The sequence below is a fragment of the Neolamprologus multifasciatus genome, chromosome 9 (genome assembly GCF_963576455.1).
Source record: "Neolamprologus multifasciatus chromosome 9, fNeoMul1.2, whole genome shotgun sequence".
Taxonomy (NCBI): Eukaryota; Metazoa; Chordata; class Actinopteri; order Cichliformes; family Cichlidae; genus Neolamprologus; species Neolamprologus multifasciatus.
Genome location: NC_140447.1, coordinates 25,652,466 through 25,669,229, shown reverse-complemented (window position 1 = coordinate 25,669,229; position 16,764 = coordinate 25,652,466). Strand labels below are relative to the sequence as shown.

Sequence of the window (16,764 nt, the reverse complement as noted above, 5' to 3'; positions counted from 1 at the left end):
TCCTCGAAACAGCCCCGAAAGCATGCAAGTTGGATGAGCCCTCCATCTACTAAAATGGCACACTAACAAAGAAAAAAAATGCAGCTTCTGGGTCTCTCTGCCTCCCTCCCTGCTCCTTGTGAGGTGTATCTAATGGTATACTGAATATAACTCGAGATCAAGGATCAAACTGTCAACAGCACAAAAAAAGGGAGAGGATGAAAGAGTGAACTTTTTTCTGATGATATGCCTAAAAGTTTCTTGGTGAATGCTGTGATGTGTGTGGATTCTTGCAGAGCTTGTTTTCTGTACAGCACTACTCTTTTTTTACTTCATGCTAAAAAAAAAGGTTAAGAGAAGCAGAAAATGAGCACTATTAATTGTCATTAATCATACTGGTCTTAATTCAACCACACCTCTTCTGCCACAGTGTGAACCTTTGCTGAAAACATCCAAGAACAGATGTTTGCTTCCAGATGTGTACAGCACTACTGCAGATTGTGATATCCATCATGGTTCACTCAAGCATGATCCATTTGTTTACAACTTCTGGGTCACAGCTAGTAACGACAACAAATCAGCCACATGAGAGACGGCTCATCCTTAAGCACATATGGGGAACTGCGGCTAAAACAAACAGACAAATCCAGACAGAAATTTATTCAGCTTGTCATCCGAGATCCAGAGGAATGGCATCTTCCTGTCACTAATAAAATAAATATGGGTTTTCAGCTTTCTAATTACAGCCAATCACAGAGGAGAAGGTTTTGCAAATTCAGGATTTGAGAGGAGATTTAACAGCTGTGTCCTTTGTAGGAGCCATCTTAGATGTTTTGATTGAGGGAGACAGCTTCGCTGGGCACGAGAGAAGACAAAATCCACCTCATTAATCCTTCAGCTGCACGGATCCCTCACATCTTCGGGCTGTGATCGCTCTCTTCAATGCCAAACTAAGACGCGTGGGGCTGCATCAAGTCGCCGTTTTACCTTGATGCAAAATAAAGTATATAATTTTCTCTCATTGCCTCCCCGAGGTGCTGTCAGTGTTTATGCTGTCACAGCGTCGCTATTAAAAAACAAGCGTCAGAAATTGGCGGTGATGAATTGTAACAATGGCAACATCAGCACACTGTCACTGATCAAAGAAAAATGAGGGTTGAGGTTTCAGGTAATTGGTTCGCTATTGGTGCATGTGGAATAAATTCTTTGGAGGAATTTCAAGCAGTAAGCACACATGCACGACAGTGCGCGTGCAAATGCAAAAGCCTACAAACAAACAATACTGATCACTTTGATTGCACATCTAATATTTACTAAAATGCAGTGTGATGCTCTTGCACAGTCTTTGGTAATAACAATAAAAAGAAAAAAACATTACACGTATTATTCTTTGTATAATTCATTATGTTCTACTAATTAGGCTGTATGAAATGGTTAAGTCTCATGAGGGGTTATTTATTACACACATATATTTTATACCCCAGATTTTGTTTCTGCTTTTTGAGGATGATGTGCTCTTGCTGGGTTCATCCAGCAGTGACCTCCAGGTCAGACTGAGGTGATTTGGAACCGAAGTGTGAGGTGGCATGGATATGAATTAGCTTCTACATGTTTGACGCCATGGTTCTGACCAAGAAAAGGATGGACTGCTACAGCTACAGGTTGAGGATGAGTTATTGTGTCCAGTGGAGGAGTTCAAGAGTGGAACAGAAATAGAGCGTGCGATTGACAAGCAGACTGGTGAAGCATCTGCAGCATTGCAGATTCTGTACCAATCTGTTTTAGTGAAGAGACAGTTGTGCGTGAAGGCGAAGCTGTCGATTTACCAGTCCATCTGCGTTCCTGCCCTCCCTTATAGCCATGAACTCCGGGCAGTGACCAAAATAATAAGAATGTGGATACAAGCAGCAGTAATGAGATTCCTCAGAGTGGTGTCTGGGCTCAGGCTCAGTGATAAAGGGGGAGAAGCTCAGCAGTAGCTTTGCCTCAAAATAAGCCAATTGAAAAGCAAAAAGTTTGATTTGACTGTTTCGGTCTCACTGATGTTCTGATTTGTTTCCTACAGTGTGGATCAGAGCTGGAGCTTAAAGGAAGATCTTTATATTAGAGTTTATCCACATTTGTGGGACTGCAATTCTTTCTTTGTGCATCTGCAGAGACTCCACTCCGTCCTTGTTTCTTCTGCAGTTTCTACAGAGAAGTTTTTTCCACATTTTAATTCAACCAGTCAATGGCGTAGAAATGTGACTGAAGCTGTGGCCTGTTTACCTCTTCATCTACAAAGATCTGAGAGAGAAAATCCAGCTGTTCAGTTATCAAGGATAAATGTAATAACTTCAGCGAACCGACTCAGGCCTTCACTCATTTATTCTCTGACATGTTACAGAGCTGATCAACGTAAATACACAGATGAATAAAGCAGAAACATGAATAAAATCTACAGTTTGTTGTGTGAGAAACAGAAAGGTGAACCCATATTCATCCACACCTGCACATCTTTTGAACATCAAAGACTTTTGCAGCTGATCAAACACACAAACCCACACATGTGCAATAAGACTGCTATATGTGCAATTCTTGTGCAATTCTTCTTCTGACGAAGTTGTATTTTTGTATTTTCCTACTCAGTTGTATATAGTATTTGTATTTCTATTTTATTCTATTGTATATATTATTCTATTCTATTTTATTCTATTGTATATAGTATTTTATTTTATTCTATTGTATTTTATTGCATTCCAGTGTTTTCTAATTTCTGCTACATAACTTTGCACTTTTGCTGTAACAAAACAAAATCCCACCTGTGGGACTAATAAAGGTCATCTTATCTGTCTAAGACTGAGATTGAACTCAAACTTTACAATAATCTGCTGAGCTAATGAAGCAGATGGAAGGGAGCAACGTTATTCACTGTAATGTCATGAGGAAAAATGTATAGCTCACCTCAAGAGAAGCAGCTGAATTGCAACAGGACTGTTTCCCAAAGTGAAACTTAACCCAAACTCTTCAATTTTCTAACACATCATTAGACCTACTGAGCTGTGCAGCAGCTTGCTCGAACACCGCATCATTTTGAACGAACAATTGTCAATTACTGTGAAAGTAATAAAAGCACAATTTCCTTCTTGAAGCTGGATTTGAACCCAGAACCTCTGAGATAAAAGTCTCTTTAACCAGCTGAGCTCTCTGATTGCTTTGCCTTGGCTGAAAATAATTCCTGCTCATCCAAGATTCACTCCGACGCTCACAGCCAGCGAACTACACTCACCGTCCCTCTCGAAGAGAAAATTATGCAAAAACCCTCAAATATGTACCAAATGTAAAAGAAAAGACACAAGTATGTTGGTTAAGCTGTGAACCAGAGACTTTCACATTTCTAATTATTCATCACACCTACTGAGATATATAGCAGCTCATGTCACCACATCAGTGTGGAGGTAAAACTGTGTCAAGAACAATTAAAAGCAGAATTTGGATTCAAACCCTTACGTTTTATATTTAGAACCACAAACTGACAATAATTCAGCAAACTTCTGGCTGAATATTTAACCCCTTTCCAGGTGGATTTGGTGAAGTTAAATAGTTTCTTTCTTTCACACACTTGAATTTTAAGCATGGTCCACAGTAAGTTTGATGGGTTCAAGGTCCAGACTTTAAAAGGGCTGCTCCAAAAGCTTCATGCTTTATTAATTCTACAAGCAGCTTTCATGTGTCTTTGGGCATCATTGTCCTGTATAATTACTCGTTTACTTCCAAGTTTTAGTCTCAGTAAAACAAATGCCTGCAGCAGTGGGATAAACTGTGTACTGGTCACTGTTACCAGAGACATACTTAGAATAGAGGAATATAGATCAGACATTCAGCTTTAAGAAAATAGTATCAGCGGTCAAGTATGGTAGTGATAGCATCATGCTACCACTATTATTGAGGATTAAACAGACTGGATGGTGCAATGTTACATTGAACAAATCAGTTAAATGAACAATCGTAGAGCAATACAAGCTTTGAAGTGGGACCAACAGATCTTTCGCAATGTCATCTCAAGCTGGCAACCTGTTTTTTGTAACAACTACACTATACACGTTCTCTCTGTGTGGCAAAACTGATAGGACAGAGGAAAAGGACATGGTTTAGTAAGAGGTTCCTTTAAAAAAAGTAAAAGTAATAAGACATCCAGTTTAGAACCAGGGGATTCAGTGTTGTGGTTGTCTCTCTTTCTTCTGTCAGAACAAATTAGAACCTGTTTGAGGTTTGTGTCTGACTAGGATGCCTTCTGGATGCCTCCAAGGTGAGATTTTTCGGGCATGTCTAACTGGGAGGAGACCCCGGGGCAGACCCCAGACATGCTGGAGATATTGCATCTCTCAGCTGCGTTAAGAACACCTCTGTATGCCCCGGATGAGGCAAAGGTAGTGGCTGGGGAGATTGAGGTCCACACATATCTGCTTACACAGCTGCCACAACATCCCAGACACAGAGAAGTGGTAGAAAAAGGACGGATGTTTTTATACATCTCTTCCCAGCGTTTCTTAATGTAGTGGGGCTTATTTTTCACTTTATCTGTGCTACATAACATCTGGTCTTTCAAATCCATTAACTAACTAATCCAGTAACTCTAAAAAATAGCCCTGATCCCCTTTTGCTTCCTAAAGCTCAAAGTAAAAAAGAAGCAATGTGGATATTGACAATCATATTGTGTAAGCCGGGGAGACTCGCTAGTACCCAATCCCAAGGATCAGTGAATCTAAACAATAAGCTCAAAGTTAAAGCTTTCCGGACTACAGTTATGTTTCCACTGACACAATTGTAGTAACAAAAATATCACCAAAAGCAGCTTTAGGTAGTGATGTGTGAAGAAAAATACAAATTCTAAAAACAACCTTGTCTCATTTTTAACACAGATACTTACTGCTTATCCATTTGGCGTTTGGGTCATGAACCTTGAATTCCTTCCTAAAGAGGTCTCCAACTGACACCTTGCCCTTCAGAGCCAGACGGTCATCCTCACCTGTAGAGAAAACAACCACATCATCAGCTATAAAAGGCTCACATGCATGCCTGTGCTTAGTAATAACAAACACACAGCAAATGCATCAGTAGCCTACTTTGTCTTTGAACCAACAGAAAATGAAAGTTGACTCAGCTGGCTGCGAGGGAAGTTATTAAAGGTAAATGCATTGAACAAATCATAACAGCTGTTATAGATATTTTGTGAGGGCTGTAGTGCAAAACATTGACTTATTGTGGAAATAGTTGATAAAGAAAAAGAGAGACGAGCACACGTCCCCATTCTGATTTTTATCCTTCCATGGCAAGTTTTCTTTATATCTTTTACTCCTTCCTCCAGATAAGGAACGCAATGAAATTTGCAATTTCCCCAAACTAGACAACAGCTGTCCTTGAGACCACCATAGAGACACAATAGGACACAGTCAGTCATTATATTCCTTTTGAGGCCAACTCACTATAATATAGGGATCAACTCTAACTAAGGAAGGATACCCCATAGACGTGAGAGAACAACATAACAAAACACACGTCCAACCATAAACCTATAATTAACAACAAAATAACAATAATGACCTATAATATAACAATAATTCATTAATTCATTAGATCAGATTCACTAATCAGCTTGAGCTTACCTGATGACATATGGACAAATTAAAGAAGGTCTGACTCTGAATAACTGTTCATAACTGTTCATGTAATCCAGAATAAACTGCATTTATTCATTAATAACAGCAAGCTAGTAAACAAGATTGACTTTTATCATCCAGTGCATAGTATCGTAACTGGCAATGTTAAAGTGGAGCTATTGTACTTGACTTACTTTCTGTCATATATACTGTTACAATGTAAGATGACGATATTAAACTTGGCTAAAGTAATAATGGGGTCAGTGCATGTAAAATTACTCCCTGTGAGCCAAAAACTCAAGCTTCAGAGTTGGCTCTGTATAACTTCTGTGGAAGAGGATAACACTAATATGGTCACCTCAAGCATTGAGAGCGTTGATTCTTTTTTCTTGAGAAGCCACTAACGTTTAATGTTGAGGGTGTTTCTATATTGTATTTAGACTATATATTTGATGTTGCACTTCTTGGGTTTTTGAGTTTGTATGTCTCCTACCTTGGCCAGGTCTCATTTGTAAAATAGATTTAATATCAGTGTGACTTCCCGATTAAATAAAGGTAATAATGAGTAAGTGAATAAGGGCCTAGTCACCTAGGTCTAAAGTTCAGTCAGTGAAAGCCTGACAGTCACCAGCCACTAACCACGGAGAGTGACCTGTATTCCCCAACCAGTTGGTGAGTGGTTGCTCCCCCCCAAAAGGGGGGGAGCAACCAACTGGTTGGTGAAAACCTGCTTGCAACTGCTTTAGTTGCTAGAAGATTGCTGCGGTTGCCCGTAGTTTGCACAAAACAAGCTACGTTATCCACAAACTCTTGCCTGCTTCTTTTCAAGTAGTTGTGAGTTAACTACACCTCAACTAGTACTTAGCAAATGTGTGCGGACAAGCTAACGTCATCCAAAGAAAACTAAAGGTGACCATGGTAATCTGCTAACGACCAAAGGAATCACATGGCTATTTTTGGCGCAGCACCCTTTTTGCATCCGATTTCACCTAGTGACAACCAGCAACCTCCGGCAACGACTCACCAATTGACAGGGGAATACGCACATAATTCTCTCGTGACCTGTGGTTGAATCACATCCAATATATGTCAGACAACTCACAAGCAATGTGCACATGATGTCATGCAAGAAACTTCTATTAGAAACTTAAGGATTATTTTGAACATGCAAAGCTACCCTAGTGGAGTCCCAAAATTAAAATACAGAGTAGTACACAATGCTAACAGTGTAAGAACTTCACACAAGGCATTTTAGCACCAGCAATGATAGTTGAGCTTGCTTTTTATGACACAGATAAAACACATGGAGGGTTGAAAGCTAATTTCTTCCCATCCTCTATTTCTGGAGGCACTGTTTCAAGAACTGACCACTACACAATGCCACGCTGCCCTGAGTCACAGTGTCTTATCTGTCAGTGGATTAAATGAATTATATCACAGGAGATAATAGAAGTTATAGAAGTAAGATAACAGAAGAACAGTTAAGGAGGCCAGAAGGAAGAAAATGGGAAGAAAAATACTGGGAAGGCGGTGAATGGGTTATTCAACTATCAGACAAGACAGGCATCAATATGAATGATATTCAAATCAAAACAAACTATAATTTTATGAGACTTTGGTTATAGGAGGATTAACAATGTTTGAATTGCTGTGTAGAGGAGGAAGAAATGCATTTTAAATAGAATTTAGAAAAAAAGAAGAGGTGAAATACAAACAGGACATAAGTCTGAAATAGATAAAAATGATTTTCTTTGTACTTCTGACAACAAAACTGAAGGAATACATAATGTCTTTTTGACACATTCTGATCTCAAACGGAATCTTAACAAGATTTTTCTGGCGGCTGCAAGTGTTCACCTTTCAAAGAATAAAGAGCTTATTGGAGACGGAGGGGAAAAAAACAAGCATAATAATAAACCAAAGCATCATCTAAGCTGCCCCAGGCCTTTGATTAGGACTAGTGTGGCTTCAGATCATCAGACCAGGCGTGCATATTTACAGCAGATGCCTCCTGCAATTCTCAGTTGATGCTCATCATATCATCTTCTGTCCCATTATATGACTCATTTCACATCCATGCGCATGGTGGGAGGATAGAAAAAAAGAATGTGGAAAAAGCAATATGTGTTGAGCTTCTTTGTTTCTAGTTAGAGTGCTCTCACCCTGAAGTTTTGTTTTGGTGAATTTCAGACAACAATAGTTCGAGAGATTCAGACTTCAGCACGAGGACCCTTCACCGAGACACGGCACTTGATGGACATATTGGTTTCTATGGGGATCAAAGCAGTGATATTTTAGCTGCAGGACAGTCTTTCGTAAGTGATGTTTAATCCCACTGCTAAGCCTGTCTATGCTCATGTTGTGGCTGTCATTTTCTATGAAGTAACATTTTTGGCTGCAAGTATCTTTTTAAGGTCATCACATCTCTGCTCCGGCTGTCTTCAGCAGACACACACACACACACAAAATTCATTATGTTCAGCTGGGTGCCTAGCTGTGCTAAAAGGTGTATAAGGAGGCTATAAACAGTGACTGCAGAGAGGATAGGAAAAGCCATGAAGACAAAAGACAAGTAGGGATGTTTTTCACCTCAGTCAGCTGTTAAATATGGGACCTTTAAATGTCAAAAAGATAACCAGCAACAGGGGTTTCTTCTCACACTTTCCTTTGTTGCTGGTTCAAATATCCTGCACATCAAGTCGGAGGCCATTACTGTACGTGACACTATATCTTTCTAGTTAAACCCAAAATAACAAAAAATGCTTTTAACTAAGTTTAAAGATTCATAAAATAGAATTACCTACTTCTCACAGGTAAAAGAAACTAAAAGAAGATCAATCTAGAGCCAAACAGGTTCTTGATTCCAGCTTTCACTGCAGCTCGTTTTACTTCACTTGTATTTATGATTGGCATGTTCAGATTTCAGAGATCAGTGTTGAAATGCAACGACCTCACTGCTTTGTAATATGTCTGAAATGTGGCCTCTTACACAGTGTGTTTAAACGTCTGATTTAAGTTCAGTTTAAGATGAACTGAGGAACATTTAGCTTTGTTTTGGGAGACTCTAGCCTCACATAAACATTTAATTTCCATCATGATACCAAAATCAAAAACAGGTTTACTTGTACCACACCTGGTAATGCAGTAGTTTGATAAATAATAATGATAATAAAAATAATAAAACACCCTTACAAGCTACATTCTGTTTATTTGAAAATCTCTGGGAGGTCTTACTTCTGTAAAGGAGTACAATGAGCTAAATGGCAAAACAGCAGTATCCTAAAATATCTTTTGTGAAATATCCACAAAACCATCATAGATTGATAGAAATGTGGTCCCTTTTAATATAAGACGATGAATAATTATGTGTTATTACGGTCTGTGGAAAGTGTTTGTGTAAGAATCCATATCCACTTCCTCCAGAGATTCAGTTTTGGTGTCTCTGGGTATATTATATCAACTTTTTATAGCACAACTACAGAGTCCATCTTACGTTGCTGGCAGCTGCTTTAAAAATCTGTCATATCTTATGCTTCTTTATCTTTTGGTTAGTCCCTTTAGGCTTTGCCACAGTGGATAATCTCGTGCCATCTCACCCTACCCCCAGCATCCTCTTCAGCCACAACCATGTTCTCCTTCGCTACATCCCTGAACCTTCTCTTTCATCTTCTTCTTTTCCTCCTGCCTGGCACCTGCATATTCAACGTGCTTTGTCCAGTATATCTACTATCTTCTCCACCTCCACTTTGTTTCCAAACTAAACCTAAAACTGAGCTGTCCCTCAGATATACTCATTTCAAATCCGATCTATTTTGGTCACTCCCAGTAAAAATCTTAGCATTGCCAACTCTGCCACCACCAGCTCTCCCTCATGTCTTTTTGTTAGATCCACAATTTTCAAAGCATACATTACAGAAGGTCTGTTGGTGTTTTGTAAACCCAGGAAACCTGTCAAACCTGAAGCTAACATTTTTAAACCGGGCAAAACAGCAAGAAAGATCATGGAAATGACAACACCTCTTACTCCCAATACATTTTTAAACAGTCCACTGAAGGGAAAGTATTTTAGATCACTGGGTAGACCAGACAACCCATGTGGCGTAAGGGTTATGCAGAGACCTGGGTTTGACTCTGCCACAAAACCATTTTAAGTGTTTTTCCCCTGATCTTTCTCACAGCTTTCATGTGTTTTCTACTGTCCTATTGCAATAAAAGTTAAAAATTCCACAAAAAATAAATACAAGAAAAACAGTCCACCATTGTGGAGGCTAGTAGGACTAAGGTGAACTGTAGGAGGTGGTACAGGGGTCCTCCTCCTACAATTAACCATGTGCCCTCTGTTAGTTAAACTGATAAACAAACAGCTCATAACAGACAGAAATGTGAGGAGCAAGTCTTTACTTACTACTTACTAAAGTGTTACACTTTGAGCTGTGGTGTTAAAAACAAATATCCGTATTTTTACGCTCATGCCCTAGATTCAAAATGATGGGACCATAAGTTACTAACAAGTTATTAACAGGGAAGTCCAGACAGGCTGGTGAAAAAAGACACCAAAAACAACCTCTCCAAAAAAAAAACATATGGGCATCACATTGCACATTGCTGAAGAAAAGGGCAGTTATAGACCTCTTGCGTGGAGAAGGACATGAGGTCTATAACTACATGTGATCACAAGGATTATATGTCAGAGCGAAAACTCCAAAGTGCGACACCCACACTTCAATGACAGCCAAACATCGAGAGAGTATCTAAATTATTAACAACAGCATAGAGAATATTCCGTGATCCACATATGATTCTCTTGAAACCACAGTTTTCAATCTTATGCATTAGAGTCTAACATTTTCACAGCAAGTAGGGCTTTAATTAGTATGCTCCTACCCTCAGCTACAGACAGAAGCTGTGGGTAGTGACCAAGATCATGGATATAAGCAGTGGAAATGAGTTTCCTCTGAAAGGCTCTCTGTTAGAGATAGAGCTCGGTCATTTGGGAGGTACTCAGAGTTGAGCCGCTACTCCTCCACATCAAAGGGAGCCAACTGAGGTGGTTCAGGCATCTGATTAGGATGCCTCTTGGACACCTGGAGGTGAGATGTTTCGGGCACGTCCCACTGGGAGGAGGCACTGGGGTGGAATCAGGACACGCTAGAGAGATTATGTCTCTCAGTGTCACCACAGAAGAGTTGGAGGAGGTGGACTGAGAGAGGGAAGTCTGGCTCTGTCTGCTTTTAGTGCTGCCATTCTGATCTTGAGCCAGATAAGAAGGAGAAAATGGGCAGACAGCAGAATAAGAAAAGGAAAAGCACAAAAGAGGCAACTGTAATGTTCTGAAATAAAACCTTAAAAAGTAGTAAATCCACAAATTTTACAAGTTAGAAAATAATAAATGATATATGCAGGTAATTTTAGTTTCCAGTGGAACCCCTGCTGTACCTCATCACGGTGTGTTCATCTCTGGTTTACAAAGCAACACAATCGATATTTAATAGATAAGAGATACTGATGGAAGTGAAGGAGGGGACTATTAGACTTTAAAAACCCCTCAAAATAAAGCAATCAGTGGGACAACAAGAACATCAGGAGCAGAGATGGGCAGTAACGCATTACTGTAATCCAATTACGTTTCAAGTAACGAGTAAAGTCAGGGATTACTATTGCAATGAAGGTAATTAGATGACTGTTACTTTCTCGTAAGCACACTGCGTTACTAAAACCGTGATTTTTTTGCAAGAGTGTCTCATGACAATGACATAAGCGAGTGCGACGTTCGTGGCAACAGCGGTGTGCAGATCAAAAATGGATAATAAAAAAAAAAAATCAAAACAAGTGCGGGAGAGCATATGACAGTGCAGCGTTTAAAGTGTGGAAGTACTGACCTTACTTTGAGTTTGATTCCGTAAAAAGTGACAAAAACATTAGCGTCCGCTGCTCACTGTGTGGGAAAAAGAAAACTCTTTTTACAGCGAAAAAACCCCTAAACTTCTGAGCAAGCACCTAGTACGCTGCCACTGGAATGTGAAATTTGCAGAGAAACTGCCGGATTCTTCCACTGACCGCTATGACACACCTGCACCAGCATCTATTTGAAAGAGTGAGTGTAAACACAAAAAACTATTTTATTCTATATGCTGGAATATTCAGAAAATAGGTTTAAATGTTAAACACATTTCTTCCAGTCAGAGAATGTTGCATATAATTTAATGTTTGCTTGACGCATAAAGTTAAAAGATTAAAACTAATAAAACAAGTTTTAACTTTAACACTTTTTCATTTGATTACATTTTATATGATCGATTATGCATAAAAAGTAGAATTGGGCTGAAAGATCGATTGCTTTATTTCCTATTTAGGGTGTAAATCATGTTTTAAAAAGTAACTAAGTAACTAATTACTTTTGAAAATAAGTAATCAGTAAAGTAACGGGATTACTTTTTTGGGAAGTAATCAGTAATTAGTTACTGATTACTTTTTTTCAAGTAACTTGACCAACACTGATCAGGAGTGGCTAAAACAACATTCTGATACATTCAGAAATAAAAAAAAAAAAAATGCACAGGCCAGGTCAGCAACATCAAAAGCCCAGAAAGACCACAAACGACCACTAAAGTGAATGAGCGCAGAATTGTTTCCTTGGTTAAAAAAACACTCTTGACAACATTTAACCATATCTCGAACACTCTTGACAAGGTAGACATATCATTGTCAAATGCCTAAAAGGTGCAAACCCAAAAGAGTTCCAAAGCACACTGCATCATCTGTAATGCCTGCCAGTGGAGGTAGGTCATTTTAGTGTTTATGTATGCTGTGACTACTGGTAAGAAGTAGCAGGATGAATTCTAAAGTGTACAAGGGTACATTTTGCTCACATTTAAACAAATGCTGCAAAACAAACTGGAAAGTGGGTCAGAGAGCAAATAGATAATGACCCAAAGCCTAGTTAATTCAAGTTAACTATAATAATGCAATAATAAAATTAAAGATTTGCACTTGAATCACATTTTGACTGCTTGATTTAATATCCACTGTGGTTTTCAGAGGCAAAACGATGTGTTATTTAAAAAAAAAACAAAAACGTATGAACTATATACATTTCTTATTTCTGATTTTTTTTTTAAACTCAGAAGAAAGTCAAGTCTTTGTCCTGGTTTTGCGTAAATAGAACATATAACAGTCCAAGGTTCTCTGCAGTGTACCTAGAATTGTCTCTATGCAGCTATTTTCCCTTTCAGAGTCTAATCTCAGTGGTAATTGTGAATTGTTACCTTACTTTATGGCGTAACTTGTAAGGCCTGCAATCCAATATTTAATCAGCAGGGTATGAGACTCACAGGTGTGCAAAGAGAGTTTCCATGTGTTGTTAGCCAATTCCATCAAGTAAACAAAACCTGACTTCCCAGTTTTCACCAGTCAGAGGTTTTATATTGCAAGAACACCACAATGACTTGCATCATCCACCAAACTTGTACATCAGCTGTGTGTATGTATGTGTATGTGTGTGCCCGTGTGGCATATTGTGCTGAACAGATGGACAGACTCCGACTGATCCTCAGTTCCGCCTTGATTTCATCATGGGGGACTAAAACACCTTTGAAGGCATCTGTTTGATGCTTCAGTCGAGTTTTATATTTTATCATCAGAGTCACCACACTGTGAATATGCAGCAGGAAAACATAATAATGCACATAAGTTGAAGCCTCCTGTCAGATGGTTAAGTTAAGAGGGGATAAATATGGAATTTATAATGAGGCCTGACTGCTAGATTTACGCCATGCGCACACAGGCAGTCACTGCAAAGATGGAGGCGTACATGTAAAAGTTTACATTTAAATTTACATTTTTATATAAATGACAGTCCCTTAGAGCCAAATCCATTTTCTCTAGTAAGTATGTCTTTATCTCACTCTCACAGCGCACTGTGATTGTTGGTGGAAATTTGTTGAAAAAAGCAGCCACATCAGGGTCAGCTTAAATGAACAGTTTATATGCTAATGTTATACAACTCTTCTCGGTACAATAGAGTGTCAGAGGGAGCTAAAATTTAAGTGGCACATTTGATTGAGTTGACTGAAACAAGTCTTTAATGTAGACAACAAAGTTAGAGAGCATAAACATCACACCCTCATTTCATAAACATGGATAAAAGGTTTTAATGATTATTCTTAATCATCCAAATTAGTACATGCAAAACACAATGAATACAATGAACATTATCAGACAAATACAGGTATGCAGCATTACAAAGTACTGTTCGGCTCACTGTTTTGGTTGTACAGCCTGAAATCTGAGCCTGAAGTTTCATTAAGGTGTATTGCTTCCACAGTGTATTTTTCAGCTCCACTGGGTAGGTGTTCACGGTAAAATAAATAATCTAATCATTAACTTGATTTTGAGAAGTTTAAACATGAACTTGTTTACTCCCTGATGACCTTACCTGTCGTATTAATCTATGACACTGGAGCCAACCATGCAGTCTTTTACTTTTACAGTGTTTACACACCACCATTGCACCATTGTCAGACAGGTTAGTTTTACCTTAACTGATGATGTGTTGCTACAGTGGTAATCTTGTTCATATCAGAGTACATCAGGCTCAGACATTTGGTGGATGCGCTTGGCTGAGGAGCTAATGGTGCAAAGCTACCATCTGCAGGATCAGGACTGATCACTTTTATGTCAGTCCTGAATTCATAGCATGATAGCTTGCCAGTGAAGAGGAGCTTTCATGACTGGGTTTGAGGGCAGCCGGTTGATGATTGCCTGTATCCAAACTTGGATTTACTGCATGCTTATGTAGAACCTGTTGCTAATTACCTTGTAAAACACAGCTATTAACATGTGCTAAAAGGAGATGGCAGATGGATTTGAGGCAGAATATCAATCACCACAAAGTGATACATTTTTCATTTTCATTTTATTGAACTGTGGGAAAAAAGTTGTACATAAATACAAATTAGAAACAGCATTGGACGTTATGCTTTTTGTAAGACTGGGCATTGTTTGGTTGATGAAGGCAAAAGACCTGCATGGATGCCTGTTTTGTCATGTCAGCACTTTCAGAGCCATCTATCATGGATCCCACACTAGGTTTCTCCACCACCTTTTTAAAAAATCTTTCAATAACCTCCTAAGACCCAAACTCTTCCACGGCATGCATTTTTAATTTCTCTTTGATATTTTGGCTAACTGGGGCCCGATTAATGTAAAAACAAAGAATTACCAGATTTTTTTTTTTTTACCTTATTTTTGTTTTTAAGAAAAATGAGAGCAACATATGAGGATATTCGTTTACAATTTTGATAGAACAGTAGCAGTATAATGTCCTCGTAAGTGGATATCAGGCCCTTGTAGAGCAAAATTGAGTATTTTGGTCTAAATAACAAAAAATGTGATGTCCACATATGTGGACGCCAGGTCCTAGGAGGTTAAGGTGCTTTCTATTACTGATTTGGCAAGTGTAACAGGCAAAGTCTCTCACCAGCGATTTAGATTAGTTAACAATTTTTTAGAAGCTGTCTGGTTCTGAGACAAAACTTACTTTTTCTCATGGATTTTAGTGTATGATATAACAAGTTCATATCTAAATATCTACAATTTACAAGCTATTTATTCATAGTACACCCATCTTTGCACCTATTTATCTTATGGTATAATAATATTGCACCGTTTTTCATTATCTAACAATTTAGAATTCAGAAGAAGGTCTATATAGAGAAGGAGGATTACATTAGAATCAGCAGTGTTATTTCACCTCGATTCACAAAAATCTATACTGAATCTATAAAGAGCACAACAAGCAAGACCAGCTCCAGATGTTGTATCATGTTGTGATATAACAAAGAAACAATAACGAAGCTAAATTAAACTAAAAAATACATTTTTATACGAATCTGAGTCATTTTTCCAAAATTCCGGTGTCAAGATGTACTAGATGTACTAGTCATTTCTGGTTTTAACTTTTTTGGTCTTACAGTAGTAGCAGGATTTAAAAAATTTAAGTATCATTCTCAGTTTGGTTAGTTAATTAATACAATTGCTGAGATTTTTAGGTATCTATATTATGTTAGAATAATGTATAAATGACAGAAACAGTATGAAGTCTGTATTTGATTTTATCACAGTCATATAAAATCATTAACTCTTGATCAAATACAGTATGTGAGCAAAATATTACTGAATGCCACTGAAGCATCAGCCCTTGTTGATTCCTGTTAGGGTATAATTTGAGACTTGGTTTCATGCAATAATCTGTGTGACTGCTCGCCTTCAGCTGCACCAAATTAACGTTGCATGTGATCCTCCCACAGTTTCAGCTAGCTGTCACAGCTGTCAATCAGCCAGACATCCCTCAGTCTGTAGAATACCCAGATGCCAATAGTGAACATCTGACCTAGTTGTACTGACGTAGGAAACAGAGCAGCCTCTTAGTAATACGAAGCCATCAGTTAAAGCAGATGAAGCTTGTCAGAAGAGGAAACGGAAGAATTCCAAAACTGTGTGTGTGTGCTGAATGTTTGTGCATGTGTGTGTCTGTGTGACTCAAGTGGTTGTCAGGTGCAGTTAGAAACTGGTTGCCCTGTCTGAAAGGGAAACATCCATCAACCAACCCTCCTAAGTGAGAGGAAACAAAATGCTATCTCATAACTCCAGACCTGCCATGCTACAGTTTACAACTCAGCGGGGTATGATTGCTCCCAAAATCCAAAATAAATTGTTCTGAATGAAGACTGTATTTAGTATTTTAACAGGACAATTGTCCCTAAAGCATTTTAAGAGTGCTAAAAGAATGTCAGTGATGAATCTTGAAACCGCGGGTTATTTAAACCACATCAAAACATCTTTTTACTAAGTGTTTTAGTCTTTCATTAATCCGTTAAAGTCTTATTTTCTTAAAAGAATTAGCAAAATTCATTGTTTGAAATGCTGTTGCTTACTCCGGATTCTGGTAATGTAATCTGTCTTTATTTTCAACATCCATCATTGTCTATGTGGTGTTAGTTTTTTTTCTCCCTTCGCGAGTGTAGTAAGTTTCTTTTTCATTTACAAAAAGGGAGCTTTTTATGTTTAAATGACAGACAACTACCTTGATAGGATTTCATTTTTCCACTGTAAATTAGTCCTATTGAAACAGATGGAGCAGGATTTA

General features: G+C 38.4%; 1 protein-coding gene across 5 annotated transcripts in view; it reads right to left on the bottom strand.

Annotated features, from left to right (window-relative positions):
* LOC146511668 (A-type potassium channel modulatory protein DPP6-like) overlaps window positions 1-16,764 on the bottom strand; it is a 262,569-nt gene that overhangs the window by 50,454 nt on the left and 195,351 nt on the right. For all 5 annotated transcript variants that reach the window (XM_085173046.1, XM_085173048.1, XM_085173047.1 and 2 more), the window contains one exon: window positions 4,889-4,987. In XM_085173046.1, coding sequence (XP_085029172.1) covers window positions 4,889-4,987 — 99 coding nt within the window. The remainder of the gene's footprint in view (window positions 1-4,888; window positions 4,988-16,764) is intronic.